We start from the raw sequence: 22,919 nt of genomic DNA, 5'->3' as shown, positions 1-22,919 counted from the left end.
GGGAAACCACGGAAAACCATTTTCAGGGCTGCCGACAGTGGGGTTCGAACCTACTATCTCCCGAATACTGGCCGCACTTAAGCGACTGCAGCTATCGAGCTCGGTATGTGGACTTTTAGAACATAGCCTGTGTACCTTCTTTGAATTAAGAACACTATTCAAACCTTAAGATACACTGGCCATATTCTAAAACATCCACATTCTCAATGTACAAACACTATTCAAACCTTAAGATACACTGACCATATTCTAAAACATCCACATTCTCAATGTACAAACACTATTCAAACCTTAAGATACACTGACCATATTCTAAAACATCCACATTCTCAATGTACAAACACTATTCAAACCTTAAGATGCACTGGCCATATTTTAAAACATCCACATTCTCAATGTACAAACACTATTCAAACCTTAAGATACACTGACCATATTCTAAAACATCCACATTCTCAATGTACAAACACTATTCAAACCTTAAGATGCACTGACCATATTCTAAAACATCCACATTCTCAATGTACAAACACTATTCAAACCTTAAGATGCACTGACCATATTCTAAAACATCCACATTCTCAATGTACAAACACTATTCAAACCTTAAGATACACTGGCCATATTCTAAAACATCCACATTCTCAATGTACAAACACTATTCAAACTTTAAGATACACTGGCCATATTCTAAAACATCCACATTCTCAATGTACAAACACTATTCAAACCTTAAGATACACTATGTTCTAAAACATCCACATTCTCAGTTGAAACCTTAAGATAAACTGGCTATGTTCTAAAACAACCATATATCGAGCTCGATAGCTGCAGTCGCTTAAGTGCGGCCAGTGTCCAGTATTCGGGAGATAGTAGGTTCGAACCCCACTGTCGGCAGCCCTGAAAATGGTTTTCCGTGGTTTCCCATTTTCACACCAGACAAATGCTGGGGCTATACCTTAATTAAGGCCACGCCCACTTCCTTCCCACTCCTAGCCCCTTCCTGTCCCATCGTCGCCATAAGACCTATCTGTGTCAGTGCGACGTAAAGCAACTTGCAAAAAAAAAAAAATAATAATAATAATAATCATATCCATATTTCTCAATGAACAGAAGGAATTGAAAGGGTGGGAGCTGAAAGATGTTTCTTTCACGCCTTGAAATAAATAAATAAATAAATAAATAAATAAATAAATAAGATCTCTTGCAGTAGAGAACTAATATCAGAATCTTATTCATGTAATGATTGTTATAAAAAAGAATAAATGTATCTCGCATTTTGTTAAACATCAGTAGTGCACTAAGGAGATATAGAACTGAATGAAAAATGTATTAATTCTGCACTGCTGAAAATACAGCAGCTCCTTAATGGGAAGGTTATTTTTAATGTTCATTCACATTTTCACTCACATCAGGATTATTGACCATTCCAAAAGAATTACCGAGGTTATTCTTTTATATTTGGTGTATTTAATGCCTGTTCGTTGTGAAAGGCTGCTGTCAGATGAAGAGACGTGGTGGCAACAGCACAGTGAGATCTGACTTCTGGTCCACACAGGTGTGACAACGCTACCGGGGAATGTGTGTGCAAGGCAGGCTGGAAAGGACCAAGATGTCATGACTTGTGTACCATGGACGAAGAGTGTCCCAGCTTGGTCGGCTGCACCTGCTACAATTACACATGTGCAACGGCATCTTCTTCCTGTTTCTGCAAACCAGGTGAGTTCCACCATCTGCTTGGCCAAGTAAGGAGAACATAGGTTAAATTAAATAGTTTGATGCCCGGATATGTCGGCGAACTACCACACCTTTCAGTCAAGCGGCATTGTGCTAGATCCAGCCGAGTCTGTTCTGTCTGTGTCAGATATGTTACTTTTGGTAATTCCTTTGCCTGCCGTAGAATCGCGCCGCCATTAACAATACGGTACGGTAGGATTTTCTGTTTTAATTTCTATTATGAGTGAGAAAATATTTTTATTTCAATTAATGTACACCAGTCATTAATTAAACACCCAAAAATTGAGTAAGAGTTGAATTTCTGGGGCAAAGGCGACCGGGCGTAGAGCTAATCACTCAACCCCACCATCTGCCGAGATTACGGATAACCGAAGCCTTTACCTTCCACCCTTCCAAGGCCCTTCATGGCATGTACGGAGATGACTTTGACTTTGCTTTGCTTAGCCATTAATTACATGATTTTTTCTGACACATTGAGAATGCAAGAACCACATTGTTTAAATAATAATAATAATAATAATAATAATAATAATAATAATAATAATAATAATAATAATAATAATAATAATAATAATAATTTCGGGTGCATCCCTTGTAAAGCAGACCCTGCGATGAGTGTGGGCGGCATCTGCCATGTGTAGGTAACTGCGTGTTATTGTGTTGGAGAATAGTGTTATGTGCGGTGTATGAGTTGCAGGGATGTTGGGGACAGCACAAACACCCAGCCCCGAGCCATTGGAATCAACCAATGAAAGTTAAAATCCCCGACTAAGCCGGTAATCGAACCCGAGACCCTCTGAACCGAAGGCCAGTGCGCTGACCATTCAGCCAACGAGTCGGACATTATTTAAATCATTTACAACAATTTAATCCTAGAGTGCGATTAGCGCAATGCCTTAACTGCTAGATTTCCACCCGGAAGACTCAGGTTCTAATCCCGGTCTTTTCACCTTTTCACCTGAAACCTAAAAAGTCGCATGACATCAGGAAGGGCATCCGGTTTTATACCCGAGCTAAAATCAAACTGAACCCGACTGACTTCGACTCCGGAATTGCTTGAGATAAGCTGAAGAAAGTTTAGTCTGACTGAATGGTCAGTGTCGAACCCTTCGGTTCAGAGGGCTCCGAGTTCGATTCCTAGTCCGGACCGGGATTTATAGACTCGGGGACTGGATATTTGTAGTTGTCTCATTACTGTCCTCTTCTTATACACACAATACATTATACTACGAGCCACCACAGAAAACACGCAATAGTGAATAGAAGTATAGGGTTAGCGTTAAGGCCTGGCCGTAAAACAGGGGCAAGTCCACATATGTGACAGAGTTCGGACCCGCGACTCTACTAAGGTGTGGGTGAAAAGCAGCAGAAGGAGGACAAGAAGAATAGATCCCCTGGTTACAACATTTTTCTTGCGTCCTTCGTCCACTGGTGCAACGCAACTGCGACCCAACTAAAAAAAATCACATGAGCGTTGGACGGGAGTCGTTTCACAGTCGGACACCTGTTAACTGCACAGTTATCGCCCACCTGCGCGACCGCAACTCACTCGTCGGTCAACTCGCGAACGACCAACTCACGAACGACTGGCTTGTCAGTCGCGTGCCTCGGCTCAAGTCAGACGCTCGTGCTATTTTTCTTAATTCACCACTTGTACATTCAATTGTATTCTGCCAGACTGTGATCAGGAATTGTGTACACAACTCGTAGAAGCAGTGGAAAACACCCTTTTTTATTGAACTACTGTTTGCCAGAATACTCAAAGAAGAACGCTCAGGAAAAGGAATGGGAAGCTGTAGCCAAAGAAGTTGATACGAGTGATTAGTACATTACATTGTAAGTGCAAGTGTTTAATATCCTTCTGCTATTGGGTGTTTAATCGTATAGCGTATCTGAAAATGAAAACCTGCAACCTGTTTTCCAGTCATTGACCGGGTCAGGGATCTAATGAATGAAGCAGATATACGCTGTGAGTACGATGGGGTCGCCACTCCCAAAGTGATTATTAATGATGGATGCGATGAAATGAGAATGGAGAGTGTTGCTGGAATGAAAGATGACGGGGAAAACCGGAGTACCCGGAGAAAACCCTGTCCCATCTCCGCTTTGTCCAGCACAAATCTCACATGGAGTGACTTTCATTTGAACCACGGTATCCAGCGGTGAGAGGTCAACGCGCTGCCGTCTGAGCCACGGAGGCTCTATAGCGTATCTATATTTATAAAATACGCGTTTTTTTCTGTGTATTACTCAGAATTCAATAAGATTGATATTTGTGTAACGGTGAAATGGTAGTTTATGGGAAAGCTTAAAATTTATCTCAGATATCTACTTTATTGGGTGTCCTGTCGATAAATATAACACAACAAAAGTTATAGATACTACGCTTTCCGTCCATAGTTTGTTAATACATTTAATACGTCATATCACTGTTGTATACCAATGAAACACATCAGAAATTTTCACTTTACTAAAGTCGTTTATATCAGAAAGAAAGCAGATTTATTAAAGGAGGCGGTTAGAGTAATAACGACAGATCCCATCGGACACTGAATTTGTGGATGAAAGTAGGACTCTAGACTCCTGTAGCAGACAGACAAACTTTTTATTTGACCGTCAGAGGAGAGTTGCGTCAGTGAATAAAGAACATGCAATGCAACTCTCGTACAACTGGCCTAAACAAGTTGGGCTTAAGTTAGGTTGCGTTGCGTTACACCGCCTCAAGGTGCGTCCACACTTGTATCAGATGAGCGTATCTCTGTCAAGAATTGATACGCGACCATGATGAAGCCGTCCTTTGACAAGGTTGCCCGATCTGTATCATCTATGCGTACCTGTTAGTTTTCCACACATCGGTCTTGTATCATCTGTTGAGTGTCGACTCTCCACCTACAGTTAGCTGCTGTCAGCTCTTCTAAGAGCCGCGATCAGACAAACTTTTTTTTCACAGTTCGATAGGGTTTCAAAAGTATTTTCGCGATTTCCTCCCATGCTTTATTCTTTTTTAACCGATTACAATGGTGCGGATCCTTTGCGTCCCACAAAACGGTCCTTTGTTGATATAATAACTTACCATCTGTTGAACTTTTTCCATGGACCACTCCAAATCCATTTTTCTTCAAATGGCAAGATCCCCAATTAAAGTTTCATGCAAAACTGAACGAAGTTGGAAGGACGGTGAATAGGTTAGGGGCGAAGGGAAGAGTGACGAGGACTCTAAGCATCCACAACAACACGAGGCGATGATGCGAAGTGCTGATCGGGGAAACGCTCCGTCCACACTGTCCGGATCTGTATCACGTATCTTCCCTTTGATGCGACGGCAAAAGACCGACTCTCGGTGGGAACATCCCCGATCCGATCATTGGATCATATTTGATACACAATCTTGATACAGAACTCCGTTTTCACAAGGCCGATCATGATACGCATACGGTGATCTGATACGAGTGTGGACGCACTTTCAGAGTAACGAGTCACGAATCGCAAATTCCTGTGGACACAGTCTATATCGTCACTTAAAAATCAGTACCATGTAAGGACAAAATTCTAATTTTACAGTAGAAGGAAAAAAATTACAAAAGTTTAAAAATGGTTCAGAAGTCTTAGAAATTGGTCTATTAAAATTAAATACTTCAACTAATTTGTAAGTATGAGAAAAACATTATTTTGTATTTGTTCATGTAAGTTATGCGATATTGAAACGCTGCATTAGACTATATGGCTGTTAGTTACGCGACGTTGTTTCTTAAGTAATGGTATGTTCAGGGGCAAGGTCAGTTTGACGGGGTATAACCGCCGCAATAGGTCCACTGACCTGTTGAAGTCAAACCGAGTCTAAACCAGTTTATGCAGGCCTCTATTTTCTATCGCCAACATTATAAAAAACGGTATTGTTATCAAAAGAACATACACCTCTTCTCTGCTAATATCCGCTTTACTCGAAACGTAAAGGCTGATTTAAGGATTGCACACGTTCTTTCCTGCACGTATTAACCCATCCTCCGAAACAGAACTGGAAAGCTTAACTGTTCAGAGATCCGAGGAACGAATCATGGTGTCGACTCCTCTGTGTTAGTTGTGCCAATGCCAGTTGTGTCCTGTGCTTTCAGCGTCTACAGTGAGTCGAAGTGAAATTCATACACCACTGTGTTTATGAATAGAAATATGGACAATAATTTATTTTCGCATTTTATGTGGGGAACAATAAAGGTACCTATGTCTTCAATTATTACCCTAAGTCACCACAGGGTAGTTAGCGTATTCCTTAAATTGGCAATATATAACAGATTCTTTGTCTATATGTTCCTGGGGCACGTCAAAATGAAACTCATACAGTCCTACATGGGCAGAGAAGAGGGCAGTACAAATGCTGTATGTTTGTGTTTTGACACCACATTCACTTTGTTGAGGAGAGTTGTAAAGTACAGACAAGTTCCGGTGCTATCATGGGGCGTCGAAGAGGACAACCTTCGAAAGAAAAAAGTGAACTGATGATTTTTCACCATAAGAGAGGGAAATCCCTCCGAGAAATTAGTAAATTTGCAAACAGGATTCATGCAACTGTACAGTGCGTTATAAATAGATTTAAAAGTACACTAAAAATAAAAGTACACGCAGCATTGACAATAAAGAAAAAGAGTGTGGGAGAAAATTTTTCAACCTCAGGGAGGAACGTTGGATAGTAAGACAAGTGAAGAAACCTCCAGCGATTAGTGCTTCGAAACTGGCTGTGATGGCTGAGGATCATACGAACAAGAGAGCACATCCAAAAAATATTCGACTTATTGTAAGGAAAAGTAACAGGCATGGACGAATAGCTACGGAAAACATTTTTTGACAAGATTAATAGGAAGAAAAGGTTGAGCTTCGTTAAGTAGTATATAGAAAAAGATTTTGACTTATGGAAGACCGTTATTTGTGCAGATCAAAGCAAAAACAATCTCTTTGAATCAGATGGAAAGGTTAATGTCTGGAGGAAACCAAATGAGGAGTTGAAACCTAGAAATCTACGTCCAAGTGTCAAACATGGTGGAGGTAGTGTAACTGTCTGAGAGCACATGTCAGCTTGTGGACCAGGAGAGTTGACTTTTATTGATGGGACCATGGATCAACATGTGTATCTAAATATACTGAAAGAACATTTACGACCTAGTGCTCAAAAGCTTGGAATACTTGATCGATTTAAGTATTACCAACATATCGACGTGAAGCACAAAGCTCATAAAGGACGATTGTGGCTTCTGTATAGTTGTCCAAAAGTATTCGAGACATCTCCACAGTCACCAGACTTAAATGTGATAGAAAATATATGGTATTACTTGGAAGTAGCGATAAGAAAACACCAGATTTCGAACACAGATGATCTGGAAATGGATTTATGTGAAGAATGGAAGAAAAGAGATCAATCTTATTGCGAAAATTTGGTACAATCTATAACTAAACTTTTAAGAGGCGTGAAAAGGGCTGAAGGGTATCCTACCAAGTATTGACTGTTAAAAACATTGTGTTATTGGAGATCGCTCAGGAACTACTTGAAGGTGTATGAATTTTACTTTGTCCTGCTTTATGCACGTGTAAGAACAATGCACTAATTTTCTTTGTAACTGTAAAAAATAGGAGTTGATTTACTTTGTACCTTAGTGGAGAAATGTGTATTTGTTAAACCAGAACCAAGACTAAAATAAAGTAATATTTATATTTTTTGTTGAATCCAAATAAACAAGCTTTCCTCTAGTGTATGAGTTTGATTTTGAGTGACTGCAGTAACTTTTTTTCTTGAATGACTCACTTTGGCAAGAATGCAGGCTTTAATACTCGGGCTTCCAGGGTTTTGGTGTACCTTAAACGGCCAATCGGGTAAATTTGACCCGCGTGCAGAAAATGCGAATATTTTTAATTTAATATTGAAATATTGTGTTCTTTCGGTTACAGCTGGACAGTCAGCATATGAGTGACACAATTACATGGCCGGAAACTGAACCCTGGAATCCCTCCCATGATCCACCCTATCAAATGCTTTAGACAGGTCAATCGCGATACAGTCCCTTTGACCTCCTGAATCCAAAACATCTGCTATATCTTGCTGGAATCCTACAAGTTAAGCTTCAGTGGAATAAGCTTTCCTAAAACCGAACTGCCTTCTATCGAACCAGTTATTAATTTCGCAAACATGTCTAATATAATCAGAAAGAAAGCTTCCCAATGCTTACATGCAACGCATGTCAAACTTACTGGCCTAACAATAAACATTAAGCACAGAACAAACAGGACAACCTATGACCTGTGAACACAGAACAAACGAAATACGACGATCGTCCAAATAACCATAAACTACTGGCCAAAGCCATTCACTGTTATCCGGCGCTTCATGTGGTGGTGAAAGCTACATCTAGCCAGGTCACACAACACTAGATCGGAACGAGTATCCCAGCTGTATCGATTAATCTTACCTACTATGACCTATCGCTGACCCAATTAACATCCTTCCTTGACATAAACCAAACCACTAACGACGTAAAGCACACTTACTATTCCAACAATCCTTCTTGTAAGTAAATCTCAATAATAACTTTTTCTTTTGCTACTTGCTTTACATCGCACCGACACAGATAGGTCTTATGACGACGATGGGACAGGAGAGGGCTAGGAATGGGAAGGAAGCGGCCCTGGCCTTAATTAAGGTACAGCCCCAGCATTTGCCTGGTGTGAAAATGGGAAACCACGGAAAACCATTTTCAGGGCTGCCGACAGTGGGGTTCGAACCTACTATCTCCCGAATACTGGACACTGGCCGCACTTAAGCGACTGCAGCTATCGAGCTCGGTAATAATAACTTACAATAATTATAAATCAAGAGAAATATCTGCGTAGTCATATCATATTTATGTTCGATAGTTTAAATCAAATCTAAATACGAATGGCTACACCACTGGTATTACGACACAATCACTATTCAAGATGCAAGGGGCCTGCATTACAACTAATTACTCGGGAAGTTAAAATTACCTACGGTACTGATGGTTATTATTACAGTGGGATGCAAACTATCTGTGATACAGTTAATCACTTCGTGACGATCTAAACCATGAAACGAAAACTCGACTAGGTAACAAAGTATGTCCGAAGTGGGTGCTCTCTCTTACTTAATGGGTAGTGGCGGCAGACTGCGCTAGTTTAGCTATGGCTGCACCGCGTCGCTCGCGTTATACAATAAGCGGGTGCGGCAGTACACAAAACGTACATGAAGGGAGAACTGTAAGACTTCCATTTGACAGAATTACCTTTGAATGATTTCCTTCCATGTGCCATGTGTGTATATTCCAGGAATATTTGAACAGACAAAAGCTGGTTAACACACTAATTTAGTGGCTTAATGTTATCCTCCGAAACGATTTGAACATCGGTAAGCCTAAGATGACTTGTCTGTCTGTTAGGTCATCAGCCCAGAGGCTGGTTGGATCCTCAAATAGCACCACCAAAGGTTATGCGGTTATAAGGAAACCGCAAAAACCAATGGCAGCACCAAAATGAGGCGTACTAGGCAAGACGAGGAGTGAGGTAGTTTGCCATTGCTTTCCTCACTGGGTCAGAAAGTACTATTGCAGCACGACTGACCCTATGAGCAACACCTTTCATAACACTCAGATGCACTAGTAGTCGTGCTCTGAATGTCATTACTCAGCACCACCCATACCCCAGCAGCTTCCATATTGTCACAGCCATGGATGAGACTGGGACTTCCGTGGAAGCTACACTTTACTCTCGCCTGTGCCAAGGGATGGATACAAAAGTACTGTATCCATCAAGAAATGGCAGCAGGCAAAACGATGACTTACAAAGTATTAAAATATAGTTGAAGCTATTATGCATTTGACATTATGTGAGATATGTACAAAACGTTTTAACTCACCCACGAAGGCGTTAGTTATCCGAAACTTTGAAGAACTTCCGGGACGATTTCGCTGCTTTGGAAGACAGCAACTCTTACATTATTTCCTTCATAACGGAAGAAGAAGCGGCGCATAATGTAAAGAATCACTGATTTTCCCACAAGGGCATATCTGTGATCACTGCCTCTAAAGACTGTGGGTCCGACAACAATAGAGTATATGCTGTCCAAACATGCGAAAAATATATTCCCCCATAAATTTTGTTCTGATCGCAATTTTCCTGAGATGACCTTTTCTACATGCAATAGCAACCTGAACACACGTGCAGAAGGATATGTCAAGTATCGGATGACTTACTTCGTGCCATTATATTTAATGAGGTAAATGTTGCCAAAGGAGGCTCAGATGGCTGTTTACTACGAACGGTGCGAGCACAATCTCAGCAGTCAACATATTTGTCACTTTCTCCTACTATGTAGTCTTCTAAGTGAAACACTAAACGGTTTGTGGTGTTCGTAAGGAAGAGCTGTTCCATTTTCCCAGTCCTTGATTACTAATTTTCTTTAATTTAGGCCTGTTAGGAATCCCTATAATAATAGCACATACTTTTGGGACTGGTGTTACATTTCTTGAGCATTGTGTCCACAGTTTCCTTTGTTTCTTGCTAAGGGACTCAAGCATATCTTCAGCTTCACCTGATACATTGATTTTATTTTCAATTTGCTTTTAGCATTATATGCTGCTAATTTTGTTTTGGTTCTAATTAAATTCCTACTAAGGTTTTTAACTTGTCTTCTCAAATTTACAATATTTCTAAAATCATAGAAGTCACTGCCAGCTACTATAGATGTACACGGCAAACTAATATCAGGTGCTTTTATTTTCACATTACCGTCTCTATTAAGTATTTTAGATGCAGAGGGTAAATTTGGTTAATTACCTTATATCACGCCTATTTCATACATGCTGTTAATATTGTCATTGCCAACACGTCTCTCGAATAAGTCTCCTTTCAATGGACATTTTCGAATTTTGAGGGACTTGCATAAATAGGACAAGTTTGGAAAAATGTGCAGTACAGCTCCTGTCTTTAAGTTCCACCTTATTCTTGGAATTTCAGCTTTTTCCCATTAACAATAAACGAGTCTACCTTTATCATGAAATCACCGAAAAATGACACTCGCAAATCCTAAACAAAGGCTATAATTGTTGTGCGCGGGTTTCAGTGACTAAGGATAATGGGTTCAGTATGTGTATACGGAACTCAACTGCACTGTTTGAGGTGTATATTTTACGTGCTAAAATCTTCCTTATTTTGATCTTGGTCAACATTTCAACAAAGCATCCCGATTTATAAGACGTACTCAAGACAAAATATCTAACCAAAGACTATATTGATTTATCTTTATTTATTTTCCTCCAGATCTACAGTATTTACTGCCATTATTGATACGTTAATGGAGATAAATAATAATGCCTAACCTAAACAAGCTTTTATACATACAAACACACACAATAAATTCTCATAAATTACTCGGCACCTGCTGACAAATGGCTTACGGACAACTCCCACTCGGAGAACCGATAGCCATGTTAGTACAGCAATTAGATAAACAAATGACAAAAAGACAAAATTAAAATGATAAAATTAGAATGGCAAAATTAAATGAAATAAGGCAAACTAAAATTAAATGCGCAACTGATCAGGCAAAATTAAAATGGCAAAATTAAACTGTAATAAGTCACACTAAAATGCAATGAGCAACTGAAGCTGATCTACTGAACAGGCAATGATAAGAATAGAACCAAAGACTATATTCATTTAATCAACACGGAGAATATTTAATTATTCTACTTCTGCTTCATTACTATTCCTGAGAGTAATCGATGTGGTTTACGAAACCTTAATATTTTTACGAAAAGACAGTGTCTGTTTTATTGAACTAATTTTAATGAAGGATGGCACAGTCAGTGCACTCACACACACACATAATTAAACTCAACAAAGAATTACAGCACTTCACAAATTACTAGATATTTACAAACAATTCTTGTCCTCACAGTGGATCTTCGGCTGGCAGTCTTTACCTGGAATGACGATCCTCCATAATCTTGATTAACATGTTTCGACTTTCACTTTTACTTCGCTTCCCGCGCATCACAGTCACTTTACACAGCAGTTTCATGTAGTCTGGTTCAAACACATGTTCGTTGGTTATCACAACGCACGACTGTAGTGATGGGACATTCGATTCATTTTACTGAATCGATTCATTTGATTCCGTTCACGTTACTGAATCGATACAGTGATCCGATTCATGGCACATTAGTTACCTCTCCTACTGCATCTGTGTACTGTAAGACAGCAGGAATAACATTCAGTGCTCGCAGCTGCCATCTGGTCTTCATACTATGAACTACTTTCTTAGGAAAAAATGCTAGTCACTCTAATACATCGAAGGTTTCCGGCGACGCAGCGTGGGAAAGGTTAGGATTAGGAAGGTAGCAGCCATGGCCTTAATTAAGGTACAGTCCTATTGCGTCTGTCCACATATGATTGAAGTCTTGTGCAACGATGTGACATATGAACTGAGAGAATACTGAGCCGTTCTTCCCAATATAAAACAGGTACTTTTGAGTGGTCATGAGCATGACTGATAGTCATAGGGCAGGCTAGAGTCGAGTTTAATTGTCAAATGTCAACTATGTTATTCATTCATTAAACGAATAAATAGTATAACCTAATAGCCTACCTACTTACTAGCTACTTCAGAATTATGTTTTGACTACCTTTTTGACACTGCAAATAAATCCATCTATTATTTAAACCTCCCTGTAAGAAGAGGACAGTGAATGCAAATGGGTATTATTTTCAAATGAGCTGAGCTCGAGAGTCCATTATAGCATACCATTCTTTCAGTGTAGCATGGCTCACTGTATGTCTCGCTGCAGCGGAAGCTCGGCTCTCCGCCAGTGTCCAGTGAGCCGATAAGGAGCCGTGTGCATCTTGTGTCTCACTGAGCCGTGTTCGTTCACGATTCTTTCGGTGTGCCATGGCTCACTGTATGTCTCGCTGCAGCGGAAGCTCGGCTCTCCGCCAGTGTCCAGTGAGCCGATAAGGGGCCGTGTGTATCTTGTATCTCACTGAACCGTGCTCGTTCACGATGCTTTCGATGTGCCAACTCTCTATGTATAATACTAGGTTTTAGAATGATGTACGAGATTTACAAGGTTCCTCACCGGTCGCCAAAACCACAGTAGCCGACTCCGAGCGGGTCAACGAGAAAGAAAGAAGGCATGTTATTAGTGTACGATATCTTCTTTCGGAACATTCTGAGAAAAGTTATGAGTACATTTGTCTCCATGACGAAGATCTTTGAAGGACTTTTTAAGAGTTCGGCGCGTAGTGTTGTTCCAAGGAACGTTTAATTCAATTTCTTTGTGTGATGTATTTTCAAGTGCTTTGTTGACATAATATTACATTCTATTACCACAGCAGATCATGTGCTTTATTTCATTAACTCGACACTTTGCAAATACATCCGTGAGGATAGTAACGAACAACACCATACTTTGTACATTGCGGGCGGAGCCAGCGGGAAACTGTTAGTAATTCTTAAGAAGATGAAAGAAACGTGACACGTAGAACCCATTAAGGTCCTCTGAACCACCAATACGACTGTTACCCATCCAGATGTCCTAGAGATATTGTAATTCGACATGATCAGCGTAACGAGATCCTCGACTTTAATGATCCGTTCCTCTGGAATTCATATCAGACAGCTCCTCGGTTTCTCCGAGTGAACCCCACTTCAGCCTTTACATGAGTAAATTTCTTGAACACGCTGGGAATCGAACTCGGGGCATCTACCTAAGAGGCAGGTACGCTAGCTTCATTCCATAGGACTGACTCCTTCACATTACTGGTTCCCACTCCAGTACAGATACCTTAGAGACTTCCTCAGCACATGCAGCAGCAAGAAATAAATAAATAAATAATATCTGTGATTTTTGCAGAGTCAGTGTGGTGCGACCGAGCAGACATCCCCGTACCTAGAACACATCCCCAGCCCAGCAAGGCCATACCCTGGTGGGTGGTGGTGGTGATTGTCGTTACTGTCATGTCTGCAGTAGGGGTTCTGGTTGTGTACTATAGAAGGCACCGGAAATCATATTCAACACAACAAGGTATGTAACCTTCCTAACGGAAATAATAATTCTTGTTTCATTTTCACTGAACTGACAAATTTGATTATTCGCATTATATCCCGCAGAAATTCAATCTAAATATATATATATTATAAAATAACTTGTCCTTACTGACTGACTGACTGACTGACCAACTGACTGATTGATTAATCATCGCCGAGCCAAAACTACTTGACATAAAGAAATGAAATTTTGGGGATACATTCATATTAATATGTAGGTGCTCGCTAAGGGAGGATTTTTGGATATTCCGTCGCTAAGGGGTGAAAATGGGGCTGTTTAAAAATGAGTATATCTATATCTCAAAAGCTTAAAAGTTTACAGACGTAAAAATTGGTATTTAGAATCTCCTTTAAAAATAAAGAAACACATATTTTTTTGTTTTCGGAAAAATCCCATTAGGGGGGGGGTAGAAAAATGGGGAAAAGGGGTTGAACACCTATTATGAGAAGACATATCTAAAAACTGAAGATATTACAGACATGAAAATTGAAATCCGGAATCTCCTTTGAAAATAAAGAAACACGTATTTTTGTCTTTTTGGCTAATCCGATGAATAGGGATGAACAGGAGTGAAAACGGGGTGAATTTTTAAAAAGAATATATCTGCAAATTATCTCAGACACGTAACATATTACAGATTTGAAAACTGGTATTTGGACTTTACTGTAAATGTAAAGAAATATAAATATTTTTTTCGGAAAAGCCAATTAAGGGGACCTGAAAAAGGAGGTGAATTTTTCACATTAGCATATCTACAGTATATCTCAAAAACTTAACGTGTTGCAGACGTGAAAACTGGATTTGTAATCTTCATTAAAATAAGGGAACACGTATTCTTTTTTGGAAACAATGCTTAACGGGGGGCAGGGGGTGAAAGAATTAAAAAAAATAGATGAATTATTGTATGATAATGGATGTGTATATACCAAAAATCTAAAGATGTTACAAACGTGAAAACTGGTATTTGGAATCTCCTTTAAAAATAAAGAAACGCGCATTTTTTTTTGTTTTCGTAAAGTCCACTTAAGGCAGGAGAGGGGTGGAAAGAAGTGAAGAAGGAGAAGCTGAATTATTCTTATGAATATATATTTATCTCAAAAACGGAAAGTGTTACAGACGTACAGGCATGAAAACTTGGTATTTGGAATCTCCTTTAAAAATAATGAAACACGTATTTCTTTTTCGGAAAATCCAGTTAAGGGGCTGAAAAGAATTGGAAAAGCGGGTGAATTTTTAAAATGAGTACCGGTATATCTAGATTATATGTCAAGAACTTAACATGTTAGAGACAAGAATCTTGGTAGTTGGAAAGTTCTTTAAAAATACAGGAAGCTGTACCTTTTTGAAGATGTTACAGACGTAAAAATTGGTATTTCGAATCTCCTTTAAAAATAAAGGAACATGTATTTTTGTTTTCGGAAAATACTCTTAGATGGGGGTGAGGGTGGTGAACGGTTAGAATATTTTTATGGAGGTACTTATGTATATCTCAAAAACTGAAGATGTTACAGATGTGTGAATAGGTATTTGGAATCTCCTTTAAAAATAAAGAAACATGTATTTACTATTTCGACTTGAGAGAAGACTGATTTTCACATGTACAATTCTATGTGGCATGGTCGTCTTAGCCCCAAAAGGTCATACCACAAATATGGTTTACAAAGAATTTCTGGGGTAAATGAAACTGAATTTTTGGGTGAGTTTGTATACTTTGGGAATTTTCAGATAATGTCTTAGTAAAATGCCGAGGAACGATTACTTTGATCAAATTACGAAATCCACGCGAGCGAAGCCGCGGGTAATTGCTAGTCATTAATAAAGAAGAGAGGTTTACATAAGCCTTTGTGTTAATCCGTTATTTTGGATATCTTGGAGAAAATCTGAAAGTATCCTTTGTTCTGTGTGTTACCAACTAATTCGACAATTCGGCAAGAAATTACATTGAAGACCTTGAGAAATATTCTCTGTCATTGTGCTGGTTGTGGGAAACTGTGAGGTAAGATGAGGTAAGCCGTAAGCCGTATTTATAAGCTGCTTTCCAAACCGTTTTCAAGTTTTCTGATGTGAAGACCTGATCATCACATATTCTCTCTGTACTAAAGCCTTTACTCCAGGTGGAACATGTTTGTTTTTAGTTTCAGAAATACTGTTGTAAATTAATTTCTGGAAATTTCAGCGTAACACTTTGGTGAGTGCTGGACCGGTAACTTTTAACCTGCGATGGGTCTCTATTGGACTTTGGAATTGATATTACGTTTGTCCCCTTGTAGAGTGAGGTGGGTTATAGTCTGCAAAATATGAGTAAAAATGCTGGTAAGTCATGTCAATGTAACAGGTCCACAGTGTAATGGAAACTCGGAATAGATTAATATTGATCTTCGCAACTTTTTTGATTTTAAATTCTTCCTAAATTCTGCAATCTACTCTGTTTGGAGTAGAACTCGACTAAATGTGATACAGAACTCTTATATTTGAAATTTGTCTCGTCCCTTGCGACCCTTTTCGATAATACCTTCGTAAATAGGGACATAAGTTTAGTCAAATCATGGAGGTCGAATGTTGTTTCTGGTCTTTCTGAAATGTAGAATTGTCTTGCTTGATCGGATATAACGAAGCGATTCCATAGATTCTTGCCATTTCTCATCCTGTTTTCGTCCAGAGACTGGAGCGTGCTAGTTGCAGTGTCTGCATCTCCGTTGTCTTTATTCTAGCCACGTGTACATATATTATTTATAGTTCCGATTTTATGAGTTTCGACTTGACAGTCAGCCGGAAGTCAGACGGTGGTGCCAAACTGCTACGAATACAAACAGCTGATTGACGATACACAACACGAACAGAAATGTAAATACTGGAATAAAAGTCCATAATCAGTTATTCTTTGTAGCAACATAATGATTCACACAAGACGAACAATAATACACAACACATTTAGGATAAGGCTACAAGATAAAAGTATGTCAATGCTCGAACAGAAAAAACGTGAGAAAATTAAATTAAATTTCTACTAACCATGAAGAAGATCTCGCGTTGCTGTTAGATTCAGATTCCCGTAACGGAGGAAATAATCCTACAAAGCGAATATACCACTCATTTCTGAGTCACTATCGGCATTGTCATCGTCTGTTGAGGTTTCACTCTCGCTTGACCCTAACGAGATAATAAAGTCTTCAACATAATCGTCTGTGAGGCTTTTTTTCTCCCAAACTTTAATCTTCTCGGATTTCGTGTGTTTCACGACGTTGCTCCAGTCCTCCGCACTTATACGGCCTACGGCTTCGAAAATAAGTCTTTCAACTTCCGAAACTGTGAAGAGTCGGTTATTCTCAGCTACATAATCCTTCACATGGACCCAAATCAGGTCTATGGCGTTAAAATGGAAATGGTATAGTGGAAGGTGAACCACTTTATGCCCGATCCTTCTGGCTATTTCATCCACCAGATAAACTGGGTACTGGGGCTTTATTTTGTTTCAAGAGATGCATAAGATCCCCTTCCCCATGTCATCGCGAACCGAAATATTGTGCTCCTTCAACCACTTAATCAACTCATTCTTTCTAGCCGCCATTGTTGGTGCTTTGTCAAGAATGACTCCCTAACATTACAAACATTTTCCCGGGCCTGACTCCTTAGTGGAGTACCGCGTCCGAAGGTCTTTCTTCTCTTGGGAGCTTCAGCCTTAGACGTAGGCGTCAACATGACATAATATCAAATTCACACACGGGCCTAAACTAACCTACTATATAACTACCGAAAGAAATATTAAACTAAGCTACTATATAAACTAGATCACCTGTTACACACTATTCACTACAGTATAACGCGCTATACTATTAAAAATACTAAACAATTCATTTATAAACTCTACACTACGAAATATAAACGAACAACAATCTAGCACAAAGACACACGAAGACCTGAGCACAATACAACACACAGCTGATAGCACGTCGTTACAGTACGGTAAACAATAGGTCAACAACACTGCTAACGGGAAATGGAGTCCAACGCGCTCTATCCGAGCGATCGGCTGCCTATGATTGCTGTTAATTAATTCACCTCCGCCAAAAGGCAGCGCTCAAACGTCAAGTCGAAACTCATAATAACTGAACTATAAGTGTAGGTCTACGTCATTTTGCAACACAGTTTATAGGATTTGAATCAGTTAGCTGGGAAAATTTTGTTCAGTCTATTTCCTTAAAGTTCAGTTTGAGATTCTGGTTTTCAGTTCCTCTTCAGTCCCTGATTCTCCATTTTGAGCGTCCTCTCTTCATCCCAAAAGATATAGATGTCTGTTAAAATCGTTTTAATGATGTAGGAGTGGCAATGATAGAATTGGCTAGTCGACACGAAGAGGTTTGGTAAAGGAACGACTTTGGTCAGATTGTACAGTGAAGGTATAATTGTCACTATTTGTAATTATAACTTGGTAGTGACAGATGTTCATTGTTATCCCATATTTTCGTTGGTATGAGCATCTGCTGACCAGAATTCTTCGATTTTCTCTTTGCTGTCCAAACTTAGGACATCTGCAATGTGAGTTTTCGGAAGTATGATGACATCAGTTGCAAGATTCTTGAGCTCTGGTTAGGTATTTATATTTTGCTCTGTTAGATGGCATCGGAATTTAAGTTTTCGTTTGTTTTACCTATAATCCAATACTGCAAACTTAAGGGTTCTTAAAGGAACGGGTTTGGATGTGTCTGTTTCTCCATACTCTGACTGGCAAGTAATTTTATCTTCAAACATAATTCCACTGCTTACGGGAACGTAAGAGAAGAGTACATCACTTATGATGATGCGACATTCGATTCGCTAATTCAAAAAGGTACAAACATGTTAAAAACTCGAAATACTTGTTTATAAATTAAAAAATCGAAAGCATTAAAATATAGCGCGTTATAATCATGGCGTTGGCAATAGTGACTAGCTAAATGTGAAGAGTTTTGTTCGTCCATTCGTAATGGCTGTAGTTTGTTGTTCAAACGTGGACGTATTCATACAGTGAATCTAACACCCCAGTGGCAATGTGAATTAGTTTAAAAAGTGTTGAAGTATTGTTTGTTTGTTGTTGTTTATATGATTCTCCCTACTACAGTAGCAACGATTTCTTCGAGGCCACTGGATAAGGGACCGACAATTTTTTTGAGAGGAGACGTGTTGCATACAACAATAACGGACGAGCAGGCAAATCAAATCTCAGACAAGTTTATTCTGATTATCTTCATACTTCAAAATAATGGGAAATGTTATTAATTTATTAAAACTTATAAGCAGTCATCCAATGCACAAGCAGTTACTGCTGTTTTAGGCCACCAGTTGTTGCTCATTTAGCACCACTTAGGAGAATCGTATGACGTAAAGACTGACATGGACATGAGTAACGCAGTTCCACCACTAATAATAGTTTTAATGACTTATTAACTTCGATGATGTACCTCATATTTCACCATACAAGCTGTGCAGATAAAGTTAAAAACTCACTGTAATTTATCTGCGAATGATCGTGGTTCAGATTCTAGTGAAGCGTCACAAAACACCGGATGTGGAATGACCCTGCTGTGTTGTCCCTCGAAACATAAATCAGCACTCTTCCATGAACAAGTCATACGCTGATGTCAACCCGTGCAGCTATTTCAACATAGCTTTGCGGACTGTTGAGTCGTAAGCCATGGAACCTTGGTTTTATTTGAGGTTCCTACCACTGGAAAGTGAATTTCTCTTCTTATGGTAGACAGAGTTTTCCCGAGGTTAAATCTAAATAGATGCAGAATCAATAACATTCGAAATTCTCTGGAACTGGTTTTGATTTTTGAGGTTTTAGCCTTCCAATTTTCAAACACTGGTTATTTTTTTTTTTTTTTGCTAGGGGCTTTACGTCGCACCGACACAGATAGGTCTTATGGCGACGATGGGATAGGAAAGGCCTAGGAGTTGGAAGGAAGCGGCCGTGGCCTTAATTAAGGTACAGCCCCAGCATTTGCCTGGTGTGAAAATGGGAAACCACGGAAAACCATTTTCAGGGCTGCCGATAGTGGGATTCGAACCTACTATCTCCCGGATGCAAGCTCACAGCCGCGCGCCTCTACGCGCACGGCCAACTCGCCCGGTAACACTGGTTATAAGCCGTCGTATAAACAGCATTCAGAGAAGAATGCTCGTAGCTTAGTGGTCAGGGTGCCAGCCTCCCAGTGTGAGCTGCGAGTCTCTTTCTAGCACCTTTTATTGCTAAGTCAGCGCCTTAAACCACTATATTGCAAGAACCCTTCCCTGAAAGCTAGCTTATATGAAGGCTTGTGTCTGAAAATGTAAACGCTAAAATCTCGAAAATTCCTTTAAAGCAAATTTCCAAATAGGTATTGATGTCTTACCCATGTAAATAAACCTTGCTGAAACTCGACAAAATCTGTGTCCGTTACGTTACACATTCCCCATGTCAGTTGCCTTGACCAGGACTCGATCCACGGCCAACTTTCTGAGACAAACAGCTATGTTGAGTGTGACCCAAGTCAAGAGAGTAATCTTATTGTTTTGTGCCCTTTGTTTCCAGAAACTGTGAGTATCATCAATCCTGCGTTCATTGAAGACTCGGAACACGACCAGCAACTGATAGATAACGACTCTGGTGACGATGATCCGTGCGACGCCGCCTGTTTGGAGCCCTTGCCTGCGCTGTCCTCGAACAACTGTGAACAGAAGACGATGACATAAATCAACCGACATCGAGCCTCAGAGAAAACCACAAGACTGTATCTCGTAACCACTGTCGACTACGTATTGGTAGCGATGAAGGCAGCACGAGCTATCAAATTCCATAAAATACAAAACTATGTACCGTACCTCAAACAGTATACAGCTCCACGCTTTTATAAACGGTATATCGAACAAAATACTCAACCTAAGATTATTATTATTATTATTATTATTATTATTATTATTATTATTATTATTATTATTATTATTATTATTTTCTTTCTTTCTCCGTTACGGTCTTCTAGGGATCAGATGCCAATTTAAATGCTTCATCCTTTGTTCTTCCTTCTTCTTACTCCAATACTCATTCATCTTTTCACTATGTCTATTTTTCCTCTCCTGGGACCATTCTGAGCCTGTCTTCTTTCCATTCCGACCTTGGAATCCTTTCATTTTTAACACTTTATTTCTAAAAATCTACCTCTGTTGCTTCTTCTCCTATATTGTTTCTTCCAAATCTTTCTTGACTTCATGAATCCAGGTTGTTGTTGACTTCTTGTTCCAAAGATATGTCACCGCCTGTTTGATTAACCTGTTGTCATCCATACTGATTAAATGTCCATAAAATATCAATCACCTCTTCCGTATTCTTTCTATTATGTTTTCTTATGTTTCGATATATTTCATCATTACTTCTTGATTTCCAGAGTTCCAGTTTTTAGCGGACTGAGTATTATCCACATAATTATTCTATCCAGTAGGACTTCTAATGTATTCAGCTTGTAATTCAATACTAGGTATTCACTCGCATATAGGCATGCCGTTTTGTCTACTGTACCGTGGTGTCGTATTTTGAAGTTGTTTGATAAACACTTTTTGTTGTAGGTATTCTTAGTTATACCGTATGCTCTTCCCATCTTGGGTGTCCTTTCTTCTACAGCGGAATTCTTGAATTTTTTTCTCCCAATCATTGGAATTTATTTTCCTTCCTCATTCTACCAATTTCTGTTATTAGAGATTCTGGAGAATATTTTTATATTTGTCATAAATTTGATTTTCTTCTTAGAAATCCTTAAACCTGTTCTGTTGGCTATCTCGTCCAAGAGATTGAGTAGTATTGCTGCGTTCGTCAGGTTTTCTGGAAGTATGGCGAAATCATCTGCAAATATTAGACAGTTTATTTCAACACCTCTGTTCTTTCTTGCCGGTGTTATATGTGATAGATAGTGTTCTTTGAGATTTTCATTCCAAATTCTTACTATTTTCTCCAGGACGCAGTTGAAGAACAGTGCAGAGAGATAAACCATCACCTTGCCGTTCACCTTTATTTATTCCGAATGGTTTGGATATTTCACTCATAAATTTTACTTTTGATATGATGATTGTGGGGGTTTCGTAGATTAGGTTTTGCCAGTTTGGTTTTAACTCCGAATTCTCGGATTATTTCATCTATTTCATCTAGTTCCCTATTAGCAGAGTCAAAACCCTTTTTAAAATCTATAAATGTTACTACTATGTCTCCGGAATTCATTAACACGCGATGGATTATGGACTTCAGTTTGAAAAGATTGCTCTGAACAAGATATGATATTCACCAAAATGACTGTCAAGAGTTGGTTCTATTTTGTTCATTAATATTGTTGAAATATCTTAGAAGCCACTGGCAAAAGAGACATATATCTACAGTTGTTGACATCTCGCCTATTACCTTTCTTACGCAAAGGATTACAAGAATCACTTTCCATTATACCAGGATCCTCTCAGTTTTCCAAATTTCTTCAAATATTATTTGATCATCTGTGATTTTTGCTTGAGGAATTTTATAAGTTCAGCTGTAATGGAGTATTCTCAACTAGCTGTATTGTTTTCTTGTTTTTTGTCAGTCTTGATTGCCTTTTCAATTTCTTCAACAGTAGGAGGTGCATCTGCTTCTACGTTTTCATGAACCTCTGGACATTCTAACTTGCGATTCAGTTCTTTGCAGTTCAGAAGTTGATCGTTGCTGGTATTTCACAGTTTTCGGTATTGGTTAGACCCATTCTCCCATTTTCATCTCTGAAGCAAATACTTGAAGCTTGATAGCATTTCAGGTTATTTTTAAAGGTCTGGTGGAAATTCCGTGAGGAAAAATTTTTTGTGTTTTTTGTTGCGAAGTTATCCTGTATGTTAACAAGTTGTTATTTCTCAAAAGATCGTTTATTACTCCTTATTATTCTCGGTGTTTCTTTTCTTTGCTGCTTAAATTGTTCAAATAGTTCTTTCTTTCCAGAGCATTTCCATTTTGTACATAGTTTTGCTATTTTTGTCAGCGGTTCTTCAAAAGTTACCGAACTTACATTTTAAATTTTGCTGACGCGAATACATTTTTTGCTGCACTGTTTCCTG

The 22,919-nt window shown here is 39.1% G+C and overlaps 2 protein-coding genes across 2 annotated transcripts in view; both read left to right on the top strand.

The window, feature by feature from the left end:
- Window positions 1–22,919, top strand: part of LOC136858839 (multiple epidermal growth factor-like domains protein 10) — a 272,735-nt gene that overhangs the window by 110,719 nt on the left and 139,097 nt on the right. The gene's annotated exons all lie outside the window — the stretch shown is intronic.
- LOC136858319 (uncharacterized) lies at window positions 1,562–21,329 on the top strand. Its single transcript, XM_067137765.2, has 3 exons — window positions 1,562–1,719; window positions 13,647–13,817; window positions 20,392–21,329. Exons 1-3 carry the CDS (start codon window positions 1,632–1,634, stop codon window positions 20,550–20,552), a joined length of 420 nt encoding a protein of 139 aa, XP_066993866.2. The 5' UTR covers window positions 1,562–1,631; the 3' UTR covers window positions 20,553–21,329.

This window comes from Anabrus simplex, chromosome 1 (assembly GCF_040414725.1).
Source record: "Anabrus simplex isolate iqAnaSimp1 chromosome 1, ASM4041472v1, whole genome shotgun sequence".
Taxonomy (NCBI): domain Eukaryota; kingdom Metazoa; phylum Arthropoda; class Insecta; order Orthoptera; family Tettigoniidae; genus Anabrus; species Anabrus simplex.
This window is presented reverse-complemented; position numbering and strand designations above follow the sequence as displayed.